A 14,488-nucleotide genomic window follows, 5' to 3' on the forward strand; every position below is an offset into this window, starting at 1 on the left:
TTGTTATAGCTAAGTTTGAGCGTAAAAATATTGGATTTTAGGTAGGATTAGGTTAGATATAATATCATATTTTTTTTCTTTCTTTGGATTAAAACTAAAATACTTCAAAGCTAGCAGATTGTTCGTCTAAGATAGCTAGAGTAGACAAACTTGATCATATATGGTATGATTTTGGTTGTCTTGCAATATCTTCACAGTTACAAAAGATGTCTTTGTCTAGTTTTTATTACTCCCTCCGTTTCTAAAATATAGGCAGGTTTCCTTATTTGGGTATGTCAAAAAATAGGCTTGTTTCCATATGTGGAAAGTCAAATATTATGATTTTACTACTATACCCATAGAGGGACCACTTTTCTCTCTCCTTTTTCTCTCCTAATATAAAGAGGGGACCACTTCTCTCTCCTCTTTCTCTAATAACAAATGAGTGGGGAGCAAATGATAGTTTAGGAAAAAACATGAAAAAGTGACTACAATGATTGGTTTTCTTAATTTTTGTGAAAACCAAATTTGATTATTTTTTAGAAACGGAGGGAGTATAATAAAATCTTTGTTATCCTAGAAAGAAGAAATACTATAGAGCTCAGATCATTTTGTTTTGTGCACAATTGGCCCAAGCCTACATGAAACGTTGTGGGCACCCCGAGGGGCCCAGAGAAAGAAGAAAGGTGTAAAAATCTAGATAAGTAAGGTGAAACTGGTGGGTAGTGGCTCAAGGAGCGTCAGTGGACTAAAACAGCAAGTAATAATAGCCGGATGGATATATTTTAAAAAAGAATGTAAAGTTCATCGTTTCAGAAACTTCAAATGGCTTCAGTTTCTTCTTCTCTTTGTTTTCAGTCACTCGGGAGAAGAACTCCACCCTGCAATTCCATACCCTATAACAACTCTAAAGGTAACTCTTACAAAACCAACAAAACTATGTAAAGTTTCAGAACTAATTTCTCCTTATATGTCTAGATTTATTGGATGTTTTTGTACACCAGGAATGAGAAATTGCAGAAATCAGTCAATTGTTCAGTGCAGCCTGAGAACTACTCACAATTCAGGGTAATTTACCAAACTTAGTATCATAATGTTTCAATTGTCTATTGTCATCCTATCTGAGACATCACTATTGTTTGTATTATTGTTTTTAGTAATTGCATTGAAGAGGAAGAACAATCAAAGAACACAAAAAGGAGAGAAGCTTTAATTCAGATAGCCACATTGGCTGCATTTTCTTACTCTCCATTCATTGGTTCTGCTGCAGCAGCAGAAGAGAAGGGTAAGTTCTTCTTCAGCTGCTTTCTGTATTAGCAAATACTGAAATCGATTTGGCTTGAGTTAAATTGTTTCGATCTGGTTGAAATTTTGCAGACAATTTTCGGGTTTATTCAGATGAAACAAATAAATACAAGATTATGGTCCCTGAAGGTGAGATTAATCCAGTAGTAACAAACTGAGTATCATCCCATGAGGCTGTATGGAGGAGGTAGACACTTAAGAAACTCCTAGGTGGCCTTGAGGGGATTCAGAGTGGTTACCTAATGAGGAGCAAAGTAGCAAACCGATCATTGGAACAGCTACCCTACGAGTTGGTAACTATAGATAGTAGTACTAATCCCATACATGTGTTTGTGCAGATTGGCAAGTTGGTCAAGGAAAGAACAATGGACTCCGAGCTTTAACAGGATTTTACCCGCAAATTGCTTCTGAATCCAATGGTATTTAGTTGTCTGAGTGTATATCATGGACCAATATGTTTATTACAGGCTTTTGTGAAGTTTGTTTAATTGAGAGAAGTGGGATTTGCTTGCTTCAGTTAGCGTTTTTATCACCTTGCTTGGTGCTGACTTCACGAGAATGGAATCTTTCGGCAAAGTTGAAGAGTTCGCCGAGACTCTGGTAAGTAGTAGTGCATTTTTGCTTTCGATGAAGTTCCCCTCTCGTTTGATATTCCAGTCAATGCGAATGGATAACTTATTTCACTTGAGAAATGGTCTGTTGCTCTTCTTATTTGAGAAGTCGAAATCCGTTTGATGAACAGGTTAGTGGACTAGATAGAAGTTGGCAAAACCCTCCAGGTGCAGCCGCAAAACTTGTCGCCTGCAAATCTTCAAATGGTATTTATCCATCCAGGCACTTTTTTTCTTTCTGCAGTTGAAGGGGTACGAATGCAGTTGTTGTTAATTTTGCTCAACATTATTTGATCAACTCTCTTCCGTCCATGTATGTGCAGGGTTTTATAATATCGAATATACACTACAAAAACCAGGTGAGAGTTGCAGACACATATTTTCCAAGATCGGGATGGCTAACAACGGCTATTACAACAGATTGTTTACTGTAACAGGGCAGGTAACTGTTACATATAACCATACTCCAAATACATTTCCTTTCCCTTTCTCTTCTTGCCCTTCTACTTGCAATGTTATTAGTGCAAATTGAGAAAGGACATCTTGTATTGTTGTAGTTTATGGAAGAAGAAACAGACAAATACAGTTCCAATGTTCAGAAGGTGAGCTAAACAAGCTCAAATTGTTTTGCGTGGTTTAGACTAGTTCCTTCAAACTTCGAAGCCTCCTTTACTGAACATGTTCCACTTTCTTTGCAGACTGTATCATCCTTCAAGTTTACTTGAGTAACATGGTGAGGTTCTTTAAACATACAGAACCAGAACTGAAATTTAATAGTAAAAGTTCGACAGGAGAAGTTTGTGGTGAGAAACTAACACAGAATCGTATGATTGTCCATTGCATTCAACATGACTCCTAAATTGGTGATGTTTTTAATGCAAACCAGAGGGACGAGTTCTGTGAGGAATCAAGGTTGGTGATGAGATGTAAGGTCCCGAGGAGCAGAAGCAAAAACAAAACTCTCATAGAGTAGTTATTTAATCTCATGTATGATATGAATATACCATATAGAGGATGTACTTTGGGGTGCAATTGATCCAGCTTTGTGGATCCAAATCCACAGCTACAACTTTTTGCCCACGTCTAATTGAAAGCTAAATAAGTAGATTGTACAAACTAGCAACAATGAGAACATACATGCGCATAAACAGTGTGCAAGATGTGAAGGTTGATCTTGTTTCAAATTGCTATAGTTCAAATGGATCATTTTCAGAGGTCAATTCTTTACAATGAATAGATGGTACATCATGTGGCTCTTTTAAGTGAAATATTAGCATGATTTTATACCACCTCATTCATATCACAATGAAGAGCAGAGACTTAGATTACATATATGTGCGCGAAGCCTTCAAAGCTTTTCTGCATTCTCCTTGTATGCAACATACTATATAGCCATCCGAAGTGAGCAAAGTCATGTCACAATATCAGTTGTATTAACACTCCCTTTTTCTATGCTTGCATTCTTGTTTGATGGAGTTTTACTATGATATAGAAATGCCAGTTGATCAGCAAAAAACTGGTTTTTCATATCCTGCAATTGGTGCCACTCTTTCTCCATGTGCAGTTCCATTTCCTCAAAATGAACAATTTTCTCCTGAATTTCCTTCATCTGCAAAAAAGAAAAAGAAAAAGACGCACAAGTGTTGATGCTTGGACGGGATTTCACCAAAATTGTAAGGTTACTTCAAATTCACGTCGAAACAAGCTTGGAAATAGACATACCTGAACTTCTACTATGTCTGATATGGATTTCTCCGGATTTTGCTCTTCCTTCTTAAGAGACACCTGTGCTTCTCCAACAGCCTCTTCCAATTTGCTCAAGGTGGAATTGCCAGCAGCACCAGGCACAGCCTCCTCCAATTTGCTCAACGTGGAATTGTCATTGTCCAGAGCACAAGATACAGACTCCTCCAATTTGGACAATGTGGAATTGCCATTGTTAGTAGCACCAGATACCACACCTGAAGCAAGTTATAAATACCATTAGTTCGTGATACATAAAATATGCCCGACATTATCCAAAGAGCCTACTAAAAAAAGTCCCCGTCCGATGAAAATGATTCCCCCGAGGGGTATTAACCTTTAATATATTGACAGGTCATATGTTGGTATCAAGCAATTGAGGGATTCAGACATGAACAGTTTAACATGTGGATTTTCTAAGCACTACATATAAAGTTGTTATGAACCAAATACTGTAAACCATTTTCTAGTTCATACTTCACGGTGAATAATTATTTGATTGTATAAATTATACCACCTTATGTAATTCAAACACTATTCTATCCCATTCCCTAGGTTTCATCTAACTACAAGTTCAGCATGCCTCCATCCAGCTCCCACTCAAGGTGTTAAATACTGTAGCTCACACACACGAACTGCTAGCTAATACTAAAATAGGAGTCCTTACCCGTTTCAGCAGGAAGAGACCCACATCCTTCTCTGATCCCTTTATGACCAATAAGAAGGTCCTCCTCAGAAAGAGCTGCCACAGCTGCTCGAGCTGCAGCCTCTGCAACCCCAGACCCAGCCATAGCAGATAAGAAAGCCACCTGAAAACACATCAGATATAACATTAATACAGATACTTCTGTCTCCACCCCTCAAATCTTATGCCCTTAGGCAACTCATTTAACTTCTGTCTTCACCCCTCAAATCTTATGCCCTTAGGCAACTCATTTACTAATTCATATATAGCAGAGGACCAATCATTCAACGAGAGTGTTTCAACCACTAAATCAAACTTAACCAAAACCATAGAATCATATATAACTTCCCTTATTTCTAACATGGTGTAGTTAAGTAAATACCTGAGCCATAATTGGGTTGCTTGCATCAGCGAGTGGTGTAAGGCACCTTTTCTTTGCTGGGGAAGATGAGGAAACATTCTCTGCTCCAGCTTCAGTCTCACTTTGGTCTTTTGTATCGTAGTACTTGTCAACCTCTGCAGAGTCTGGAGGGCCTACAAATTGTTCCTTGAAGGGAAGTTTGATGAAACGAGCAACACACTCTTTTTCGCTTCTCCCACCAACATGCTCAGCTACCTTCTTCCAGTCATCACCAAAGTGCTGAATGGCTTCAAGAAGGTGGAGAGTATCTTTTTCTGTCCAGTCACCCGTCTTAGTTGCTTCCCTGATTTCAACCCTTCTGAATTCTGTAGCACTGACACCCACACGATAGTTTCCGCGAACATAGCATCTTGCGCAGAGAGTAAGATCATGCTGTCCAACACATTAAATGATCAGGAACATAAATATTTTATCTTTGAGAATAGACTTTGTTACACCATAATCTATTTACCTTAACTTGAAATTTAAGCGCATAACATAACCCCGTTATAAACATAAGTTGAGCACAACAGAATCACTTAGGATGGTCTAAATGGTTGCTTGGTTCAAGGGGATCTTCGGTATTACAGGTGACCAAATGTTGCTTATCAGGTGCAAAATACATTTTAAATCTTAAAAGTAGAGCAATAGAGATTCATCATAATGCATATGCAACCACCATGAGAATGTAAGATGGCACATCAACAATATGTAGAATATATATAACTTTTTCATTCAAGAAACAAGAAAAAAAAAGAAATTACCTGATCACAAACAAAACAAGCAATGCTGCAAACAGTTTTGCATCCACTACAAAATTTCTTTGCGGCTTCTTTGGTTGAAGAAGACAAAGGAGAAGGCTGGTAAGGACTTACATTAATAACCCCCTCAGTCGACTTAACACTACCAGTACTACTACTCCCTTTCTCTTCCTTCGACCTCGACGGAACCATGCCAGTATAATTAATCAAACCCCAACCTTCAAGAAAATCAAAAACCCTACGAATGGAACCAACATCACCAACAAGCATTTTCCGAATCTCCGTATAAGTAATCTTATTCAAAGGCTTTTCTCTAAATTTTTTAATCATAGTATCTCTATAATACTTATACACACTAGGGTTTTTCGTAGTCGACTTCCCATCAAAGAATTCAGGCAGAAAACGTGTCTCCGTTTCATGAATTTTATCCCATGAAAACCATCCTAATAACAAATAAAACAAAAGAAAAATTTATCAAAGAAAAAGATAAATCTAAGAAATTAGGGTTTGTAAACAAGGGGAAAAGTGAAATACTTACTTGAATAACTAGGTATGCTGATGACATTGTGGTTAGACGTTGAAGGAGAGGAAGATTTCGATGGCTTGGCAACTAGTGGTGGCGTTATGATATCTTTTGAATCGGGAATTTGCAGATTTACGACCGGAGACGACGGAGTTCGAGGGATTTCTGTCGGCGGAGGTGGTGGTATTTGGGAAATCGGCACCGGTTGTTTGATCACTGGGAATTGAGCTGCTTCCATTGCACAGTAGTTGGTAAGATGGGGGGAACGGTGAGTGTGTGTGAGAGTGAGAGAGAATCTCAAACTTCCAACCGTTGTGATGATTTGGGGTGCGATTACGAGGACAATGAACGAAACATTTAAGACCTTGTTAAGCCTTTTGACGAGTCTTGTAAGGACGGATATGCCCATGCTAAGACTAGCTATTTGGGCTTAAAGTTGGAGCACCGTATCCGTTTCTAGCAAGTCTTTGCAACTTTGGTCAAAGTTAAATATGGATGTATACTGGATAGCAGCCAGTGATTGGGATTGAGAAATTTCAATTGAATTTGGCCCATCTTTACCAATACACTAGCGTTTGGCCCGTGCGTTGCACGGGCTCAGATTAGTAGTCTCGGATTTAGGTAAAAATGAAGCAAATCCTAAAGAGTCTCTACCCTGCATGTACAAAGTAAGAGACCAAAAATCTTAACATCTGATTCAAAGGAACGTTGTCGTAAACTTTACTTCAAATTTTCATTTTTATGGATACTACAATATGTTCTCCATCGATTTTTGACAGAATTTATTGAATTTTCGCGGTCCACCTTAACAGACTTCCAAGTCATTTTTGGAAGGCTATAATATAGCTGAAGTTTTTATATCGTAATTAATCCAATTTTCTCCAGTAATAAACTGAGCACATTATCTGCCAAGTTAATTATCCTCCACAAGCCTTAACATCGCTCTCTACAAATCCCTTGCACCACAGTTGGGAGAGTAACCTTCTCATGCTACCTTTTTTTTTGCTGAAAAAATTCTGGACATAGATTAGTTCCCTTCTCTCCAATCCATCAGAAATTTATTTCACCAGTAAGTGGACAATCATTCTCCTACATTCCTGCAGGTGACACATACGTTGATCAATCCTGTAGGGACTTGATTTTTAGTAAAGTCTCAATTGAAAGTTTACTACTTACATTAAACTGTCGAAATAAGACAAATTATTTTCATAATAGTGTGTTAAAAAATAAACATTTCCCTCCATTCGATAATAAGCTCTATTCTATGCCATTTTACTTGCATCCCTATTGGTTTTGTCAACTTCATCGCACTATTCATCTGCACCCACATCTTTGTCGTCATCTTCCGCTACATTAGGTAGTTTGTTAGTTTGTTTACGGATAAATGCACACAAACCATGTCACATGAAAGTTTCAATAAGATGCTCAGTTGTAGTTTGCAATGCAAGTGATTAGATAGATGTTTCCAGGGATAATTAAAAAAAAAGCATACCTCTGTTCTTGTAAGAAGACTACTCGCATTCTTCTCCAAAATTATAACCTCGATGGGTTCGTTAAGCTGCACGGAATTGCAAATTATGATAATACCCACGTCCACTTAACGTTCCATATAAATACCAGAACATTCAACTTACCCATTCCCTAACATACAGATAACTGGTAGTGTCGTCTTTATTTTTCCAACTGATATTGGGTTAGTATTGGCACGTCTAATCATAGATGCTTCCAAAGCAGCAAACATTAGATGTAAAAACATTAATCCAATCCGTTTAGGAGCCGAAAATGTTGCATCAGAAACCATCACGTACTCCATGAGTTTCTACGATTTGCTTTTTAATATGCGTTGGTTGTACAAAATTTCTTCTGAAGCAGCAATAGTAGATTGTTAGATTAATTAGAATGACAATACAACTACAAAAGTCAATAGACTAATAACAATAGAGGGAAGCATTGAGAGGGTGTTTATCAGATGAGGTGTTTCCCAACACTGGGTTGTTAGCTGCAACAACCCTATAAATTCAAGTTTTTTGTTCATTCCAACCTACAAATTCCCAGAAAAATATATAAGCACTAAAACTGGACAACTATCAAGCAATAGCACCTGACCAACTCAATTGATGAACACCAACTCAATTATTGGACACCAGTAGATATAATAACTTCAAATAAACGTACATCATCAGTGCATTCAAACCCGAGACCTCTTTGTACAACTACCCAGGGTATGACCAACTCAATGCTGATAGATTAACTTCAAAAAGCATATTAATACCATATCACTTGAGAATTCGTAGTTCCCCTCATTTAATTATCATATAGGATACCACTGGAGGGAGAAATGCTTCCCAAGTTTCTGTATTTACCTTTGAATCCAGCTCCCATGAGTGTACAAAGGACGCCACCATCATTATTATCCTCCGAATCCCAGCAACAAAGAACTCCTCCTATGCAATCTGCCAATGGACAGCATTAAGAGATGCAACAATGACTTAAAAGAGGTAAATACCAGGACATATCATGCCATACAAAGATATTCAAAGAATATAGAATGAACGATCATTAAAACCATGACAATACCTGGAATTGATTCGAACTGGGGACTCTGAGAAAACCCGATTTCATTTTCATAATTATGTTGACGTTTCAGCTTATAAGAACAGGATCGAAGTCCATGATGTTACTATGAAAATCAAACAAAAGAGACAAAAGATTTTCCACGGCAAGATAAGAAGATTGAAACCTCTATGATGATATTTCGATTATATAGGCATTATCACCTACGACATTAGAAAGACACGGAGGATGGAGAAGAAAATGGAGAAGAGCGAGGAAGTGGAAGGGATGCGGCCGAAAAAATAAACAAATTAGGGTTTCGTTAGCCTTCTGTTTTCCATGGTAAATGCTAGCCTGCTCAGCTCGGCCCGTATACCTAAGATCATTGTTCATAAGTAAAAAGGAAAAATCAGAAAAATCAGGAAGATCACTGTTAAAAAAGTCAAAACTAAATCAAAATCACCGTTGATAAGTAAAAAAGAAACGGACTCATCCTGGGTATGCAGTGGTGTGTCAATCATATCAATCTTATTATATACATATATGCGTTTTCCCTGCTTTAAAGTGCTACAGCGAAATAACTTGGATGGAAATCACAAATAGGCAAAAGAATAAAAGCTAAAAATATGTTCTACTGAATAAAAACAGAAAATATTATACATCTCATTCTCGTTAAGAAAATATTTGATATATCTTATTAAAAACAGAAAACACAAATAGACAGAAAACAGAAGTAGAAACTGTTAACAAAACTAACCATAGCTTATCTTATTCTTCTTATCAAAACAAAAGTAGAAAACTAAATAATACCTTGATCAATAGATATTTGTTGTTGTCTATGTGGATTTCTTCTTTACTGAGTATGTTTATACGCAAGTATCGATTATAACGTGCTTGATCAGTTGACACAGCTGGTGTAGGATGAACATTTGAAGCGCGTTTCCTTCCACCATTGCAGTTGACCATCGGAGAAAAAAATGGAGTTCGTAGATTAGCAGATTAGGGTTTGTTTGAAAATGACGGTAGTAGTAGAGGGAATTATATGTTTCAGGAGAAAATATATGATAAGTGGGAAATGAGAGATATCTGGGATCGGAATACATGGATATATAATACATCCGGGTGAATAGGAAATGAGAGATACGTTGGGTTGAAAAAATAAAGGCTAGGGTGGTGGTGTGAAAAACGAAGTCTTCCTATTGGTTAAAACATGTTTGGTGGGGGCCAAAAGCTCTAGAATTTGAACTTGATACACCTTTTAACCGCACCAGATTATTTTCTCCTGAAACTATATATAAAATAACAAATTTAAAGTTTGGCATGTGAATCCAATTCAACATCCTACCCATTTCTATCTGAATAACAAGCTAACAGACAGATCTTATGTGAATGGATTCAATTAGAATAAACAAAATAGAAAGACTGTGGGAACAATATAGTAGTTAGAAGAAGGGAAACTTTGTTGATTTTGTTATGTGTTATATAATTATTTCACAACACTCTCTCTAAATGTCCACCATGTAAAAACGTTGCCTCGTTAAAACCTTGTAAGAAAAATCCATTAGAAAAAAACCAAAGCGGGGTACAACAACTTCACTCAATATTTCGCTTAGCAATATGTATGGACTAACTCCAATATACTTTCAAGAGAATCAACTAGACAATCAGAATCAATCTTAAGAAAAAGTATATCAAAGATTTATATCTCAATTTCTCGATTAAATTCGTAATCAAACAAATAGGAATTTGCGAGACCGATTGAATATAAGAGAAATAACTTGAACGGTACCAAAGACCAATTTTCAAGGATCAATCAATTTCAATCAAAAACCAAAGGTTGGATTTACCAATTGATCGATTCAACGCACAACCTGTGATATTTCAATTATATAACAAAATATAATGCGGAAAGAAATAACACAGACACCAGAAGTTTTGTTAACGAGGAAACCGCAAATGCAGAAAAACCCTGGGACCTAGTCCATATTTGAACACCACACTGTATTAAGTCGCTACAGAAACTAGCCTACTACAAATTAACTTCGGAATCGAATGTAATTGAACCATAATCAATCTCACACTGATTCAAGGTACAGTCGTGTTTCTTACGTCTATGATCCCATCAGGATACTACATACTTGATTCCCTTAGCTGATCTCACCCACAACTAAGAGTTGCTACGACCCAAATTCGAAGACTTGATAAACAAATCTGTATCACACAGAAAATTTTATTGAATAGATAAATTTGTCTCCCACAGATATACATACGAGTTTTTGTTCCGTCTTTTGATAAATCAAGGTGAACAGGATCCAATTGATAACCCGGACTTATATTCCCGAAGAACAGCCTAGTATTATCAATCACCTCACAATAATCTTAATCGATTAATGAAACAAGATATTGTGGAATCACAAACGATGAGACGAAGATGTTTGTGACTACTTTTCTATCTTGCCTATTGGAGATACAAATATCAAGCCAATCTTACGATTGTACTCAATCACGATAGAAAACAACAAGATCAGATCACGCAACTATAGAGAAAATAGTTGAGTCTGGTTTCACAATCCCAATGAAGTCTTCAAGTCGTTAACCTACAGGGTTTCGTGAAAAACCTAAGGTTAAAGGAGAATCGACTCTAGCTTATGCAACTAGTATCACACAGGAGGTGTGGGGATTAGGTTTCTCAGCTGCTAGAGTTCTCCTTTATATAGATGTCAAATCAAGGTTCGCAATCTAAGTTACCTTGGTAACAAAACATTCAATATTCACCGTTAGATGAAAACCTGATTAGATTCAAGCTAATATCTTTCAACCGTTAGATCAAACTTATCTTGTTATACACAAATGAAATGTACCTTCGTTTAGGTTTGGGTAACCGTACCTAAACGTGTACACCTAATTGGTTCAACAATAGTTAACCAATGGTTAGCCATATGAGCACTCTAATATCAACCTTATTCACCTTCACCATAACTAGTTCAAATGACTCAAATGAACTAGTTAGAGAGTTGTTCAATTGCTTAGATCTCATAAAAGTATACAAGACAAAATCGAAGCAAAATCGATTTTGATTCACTCGAATCAATTCATGAACATTATAGCCATGGTTTGCAAAGATTGCATTCCTTATTTATTTAATGTTTTAGTTCATGAACAAACCGATTTTAGAAAGCAAACTTCTTAAGTATGCAAGTGGGTACGCATACTTAAGTGACGGATTGAGTTTGTTTTTACTTCCAAACTTCAGAAGAAATTCACAGATGTGAAACTTCCGCCAGTATGCATACGGGTACGCATACTTACCTGGATTCCAACAACCGCCGGTACGCGTACCGGTACACATACTTTAGGTTCCCGGTTTTGGACTTTTACACGAATTTGAGAACACACTATGTTTATATCCAAACATGGTTACTTGTTCTAAACTCTCATTTCAATCATTGAAACTTTCTTAGAGGATGTTAAAATAGTTGTTATCCACAAACAATTTTCATCAAAGCGATTTTCAAGTTATTAAAATAATTAACATGACTTTCGTCACGAGTAAAGATGAACTTGGGCAAAGCGAAAGCTTACCAACACATATTTCGAGAAATAGATAAGCGAGATAAACTCGGCTCGAAATAGCAAATGTGTATAATCGAACTCTATATAGCAATACGACTTTTGTCTCAAAATAGGAGATAGAATAGATAGACTTTTGAGTGATAGATAAGTTCAAGTCTCTACATACCTCTTTGTTGATGAAGTTCCACAAGTTCCCTTGAGTAGTTCTTCGTCTTCATTCGATGAACGCCGTGGAGTCTAAAGCTCAAATACACTTACTATTCTAATCCGAGACTTAGCTATAAGTAGACTAGAAATCAAGACTTATAATTTTGGCAACTAAACTTGACAAACAAGCTAGATAGCAACGCTTGCGAGTTCGACCGAGCAATGCTCTAACAATCTCCCTCTTTGTCAATTTTAGTGACAAAACTATCAATACATATGGAATACAAAATAAATAAACTTTGTAACTTCTCATCCAAATGCTTGATCTCCTTGGTTCTTGAATATTACTCGAAATCTTTGTCACTTCCAAGTACTCTAATGATTCCAAATGTGTTCAATTCCGCATCATTGTTTTTGAAGATCCGTAGCTATAACAATGACAAAACAGTAGTTCTCAATCATTGTTATACAGTGTCATAGTATTATTACACAACATCAAAGTTAAATTTTATCACAACTTCGACAACAATACTATGGTGATACGTATCACTCCCCCTTAGTCAATACTTCATCTCACATGAAAACCACTCCCCCTTACATAATGATCCGAAAACCACATGTATTTGTAGTGTGAATTACACATTAATTCTCCCCCTTTTTGTCAATAAAATTGGCAAAGGTACGGAAATTAGTGGGATCCTAGTGAAATTTCCATAGAGACACTTCATGACCAAAAGAGAAGCACATATCAACTTTTTTAGATGCAATCATATAGCCGAAACTAATTGCATTCATCATGGAGTTTATAAAGATACAAGATAACCCCTATAATATTCCACATCCGCACTCTCCGCAAAGATTTGACAATTAAGCACAAGTTCAAATAAGAACTCTCCCCCATAAAATGTCATTCCGGAAAGAACAACAAGAGCGACCTTACTTTCACAAGAAAAGAAGGATTTCTTTGGACATTAACAAATCACATTAAACATGAATTTGTATCTAAAAATCTCAATTAAATTAACCACAAGAGAAACCCCGTGATTAATTTAATCGGAAATGCTCACATAAGAGAACTTACGGAGCCGCACAGTATTTACATAAAGATATGGATCAGGGAAGATCAATATTGCGGAATAAACAAAGACTCGTTCTATTTTTCATCACTATTTGTACAATGACATACAATAGACTTGATCTTTGCAAACAAAAGTTTATCCTTTCTTCCATAAATATTTGCATAATGACATAAAAAGATTAACTCTTGTTTGTCAAAAGTTCATTCTATCTTTTATCAATACTTTCATACGGACATATGATAGATTTAACTTTTGACCATGTATGGGGCAATCATAGTTCACGGACGCAAACACACATATCCCATAACAAGTTGCAATATATAAAACCATAAAGATTAATACTGCAAAATCATCTTCCAAATAAACTTTAGAATTTAAGTAAATAAATCTAAAAACATTGCAAGATGAAAATCATTGGAAATAGCTATGTGTACTCACAATAATTGTTATTCCAAACCCTAATTATCCTTCTTAAAAACACAAGTTCTCATAAGAAGTTTCCTACAAAAGCAAATCGACAAGCTAAGAAACAAAGAAAGACTCCTAAACCACCAAAATCGAACACGAACTGAAATCAAATACCCTTCTCGGAATCCTCACGAGCCTTGAGATCTTTGGGCTTGTGATTGATAACATCCACTGCTTCTTCAGAGACGATATCCTCATTGAGAAGTTCTTTAACATGTGTCTTCATGAGAACAAGGTCAGAATTAACCTTTTTCAACTCAGTTCTTAACACGTCAAAACTCTTCATAGTATCAACGAGTTGCAATTTTGCTTCCTCAAAATATTTAAGAAAATCATGAACCACTTCAGCAGAGACCATATCCTTATTCTCAATATCCTGATGTGTATAGGCATGGTAGCATGAGGCATTAGGACAATCATCTTCTACTAGGGTTCTTTTCTTCCTCTCTTTAGACTCGAAACCAATACCTTTATCAAGACAACCTCCTGCAAAATCACCAGAGCTAGAAGATGAAGACATTCTTGATAAAACACAGAATAACCCAGAGTATGCGTACGTGACTCAAAGGGTTTGGTATTTAAATGGTTTCTTAGGGAAGGTAACTTTTAGGGTTTCCAAAATTGATTCGTGACCGTGACACGGGTACCTGTACGAACACAA

The 14,488-nt window shown here is 36.5% G+C and overlaps 2 protein-coding genes and 1 long non-coding RNA gene across 5 annotated transcripts; 1 reads left to right on the forward strand and 2 right to left on the reverse strand.

Annotated features, from left to right (window-relative positions):
* The first annotated feature begins 734 nt into the window (after nt 1–734).
* LOC113299280 (psbP domain-containing protein 3, chloroplastic-like) lies at nt 735–3,115 on the forward strand. Of its 3 annotated transcripts, none has more exons than XM_026548292.1 (11): nt 735–892; nt 984–1,047; nt 1,137–1,264; nt 1,357–1,413; nt 1,623–1,703; nt 1,802–1,884; nt 2,027–2,102; nt 2,219–2,337; nt 2,453–2,497; nt 2,594–2,628; nt 2,782–3,107. In XM_026548292.1, the coding sequence occupies exons 1-10, from the start codon at nt 805–807 to the stop codon at nt 2,618–2,620; spliced, it is 768 nt and encodes a 255-aa protein (XP_026404077.1). In that variant the 5' UTR covers nt 735–804; the 3' UTR covers nt 2,621–2,628; nt 2,782–3,107. The 3 variants fall into 3 exon arrangements, 2 of the variants coding, with proteins under 2 accessions (XP_026404077.1, XP_026404072.1); XR_003334773.1 differs by having other exon boundaries at nt 737–892; nt 2,594–2,698; nt 2,782–3,115; XM_026548287.1 differs by having other exon boundaries at nt 736–892; nt 2,594–3,109.
* Nucleotides 3,021–6,353, reverse strand: LOC113299273 (SWI/SNF complex subunit SWI3B-like). Its single transcript, XM_026548278.1, has 6 exons — nt 6,023–6,353; nt 5,488–5,927; nt 4,706–5,116; nt 4,306–4,447; nt 3,618–3,856; nt 3,021–3,504 (listed from the first exon to the last, which is right to left on the reverse strand). Exons 1-6 carry the CDS (start codon nt 6,243–6,245, stop codon nt 3,307–3,309), a joined length of 1,653 nt encoding a protein of 550 aa, XP_026404063.1. The 5' UTR covers nt 6,246–6,353; the 3' UTR covers nt 3,021–3,306.
* Nucleotides 6,354–6,728: 375 nt separating this feature from the next.
* On the reverse strand, nt 6,729–8,907 carry LOC113332497. The gene is made up of 6 exons (XR_003351542.1): nt 8,585–8,907; nt 8,371–8,460; nt 7,642–7,870; nt 7,500–7,565; nt 7,184–7,355; nt 6,729–7,104 (listed from the first exon to the last, which is right to left on the reverse strand). It is a non-coding gene; the product is annotated as an uncharacterized LOC113332497 (long non-coding RNA).
* Nucleotides 8,908–14,488: the final 5,581 nt, after the last annotated feature.

Source organism: Papaver somniferum, chromosome 1 (genome assembly GCF_003573695.1).
Source record: "Papaver somniferum cultivar HN1 chromosome 1, ASM357369v1, whole genome shotgun sequence".
In the NCBI taxonomy this organism is placed as follows: Eukaryota; Viridiplantae; Streptophyta; class Magnoliopsida; order Ranunculales; family Papaveraceae; genus Papaver; species Papaver somniferum.

What these genes read in the sequence shown, in the direction of transcription:
- LOC113299273 (XM_026548278.1), bottom strand. Translation starts at nt 6,245, where the DNA reads ATGGAAGCAGCTCAATTCCCAGTGATCAAACAACCGGTGCCGATTTCC. An exon ending in CAGCATACCTAGTTATTCAA is followed by an intron (nt 5,928 to 6,022) that starts GTAAGTATTTCA and finishes ATTTGTTATTAG; the next exon opens with GATGGTTTTCATGGGATAAA. An exon ending in CTTGTTTTGTTTGTGATCAG is followed by an intron (nt 5,117 to 5,487) that starts GTAATTTCTTTT and finishes TGTGTTGGACAG; the next exon opens with CATGATCTTACTCTCTGCGC.
- LOC113299280 (XM_026548292.1), top strand. Translation starts at nt 805, where the DNA reads ATGGCTTCAGTTTCTTCTTCTCTTTGTTTTCAGTCACTCGGGAGAAGA. An exon ending in ACCCTATAACAACTCTAAAG is followed by an intron (nt 893 to 983) that starts GTAACTCTTACA and finishes TTTGTACACCAG; the next exon opens with GAATGAGAAATTGCAGAAAT. An exon ending in CAAGATTATGGTCCCTGAAG is followed by an intron (nt 1,414 to 1,622) that starts GTGAGATTAATC and finishes GTGTTTGTGCAG; the next exon opens with ATTGGCAAGTTGGTCAAGGA.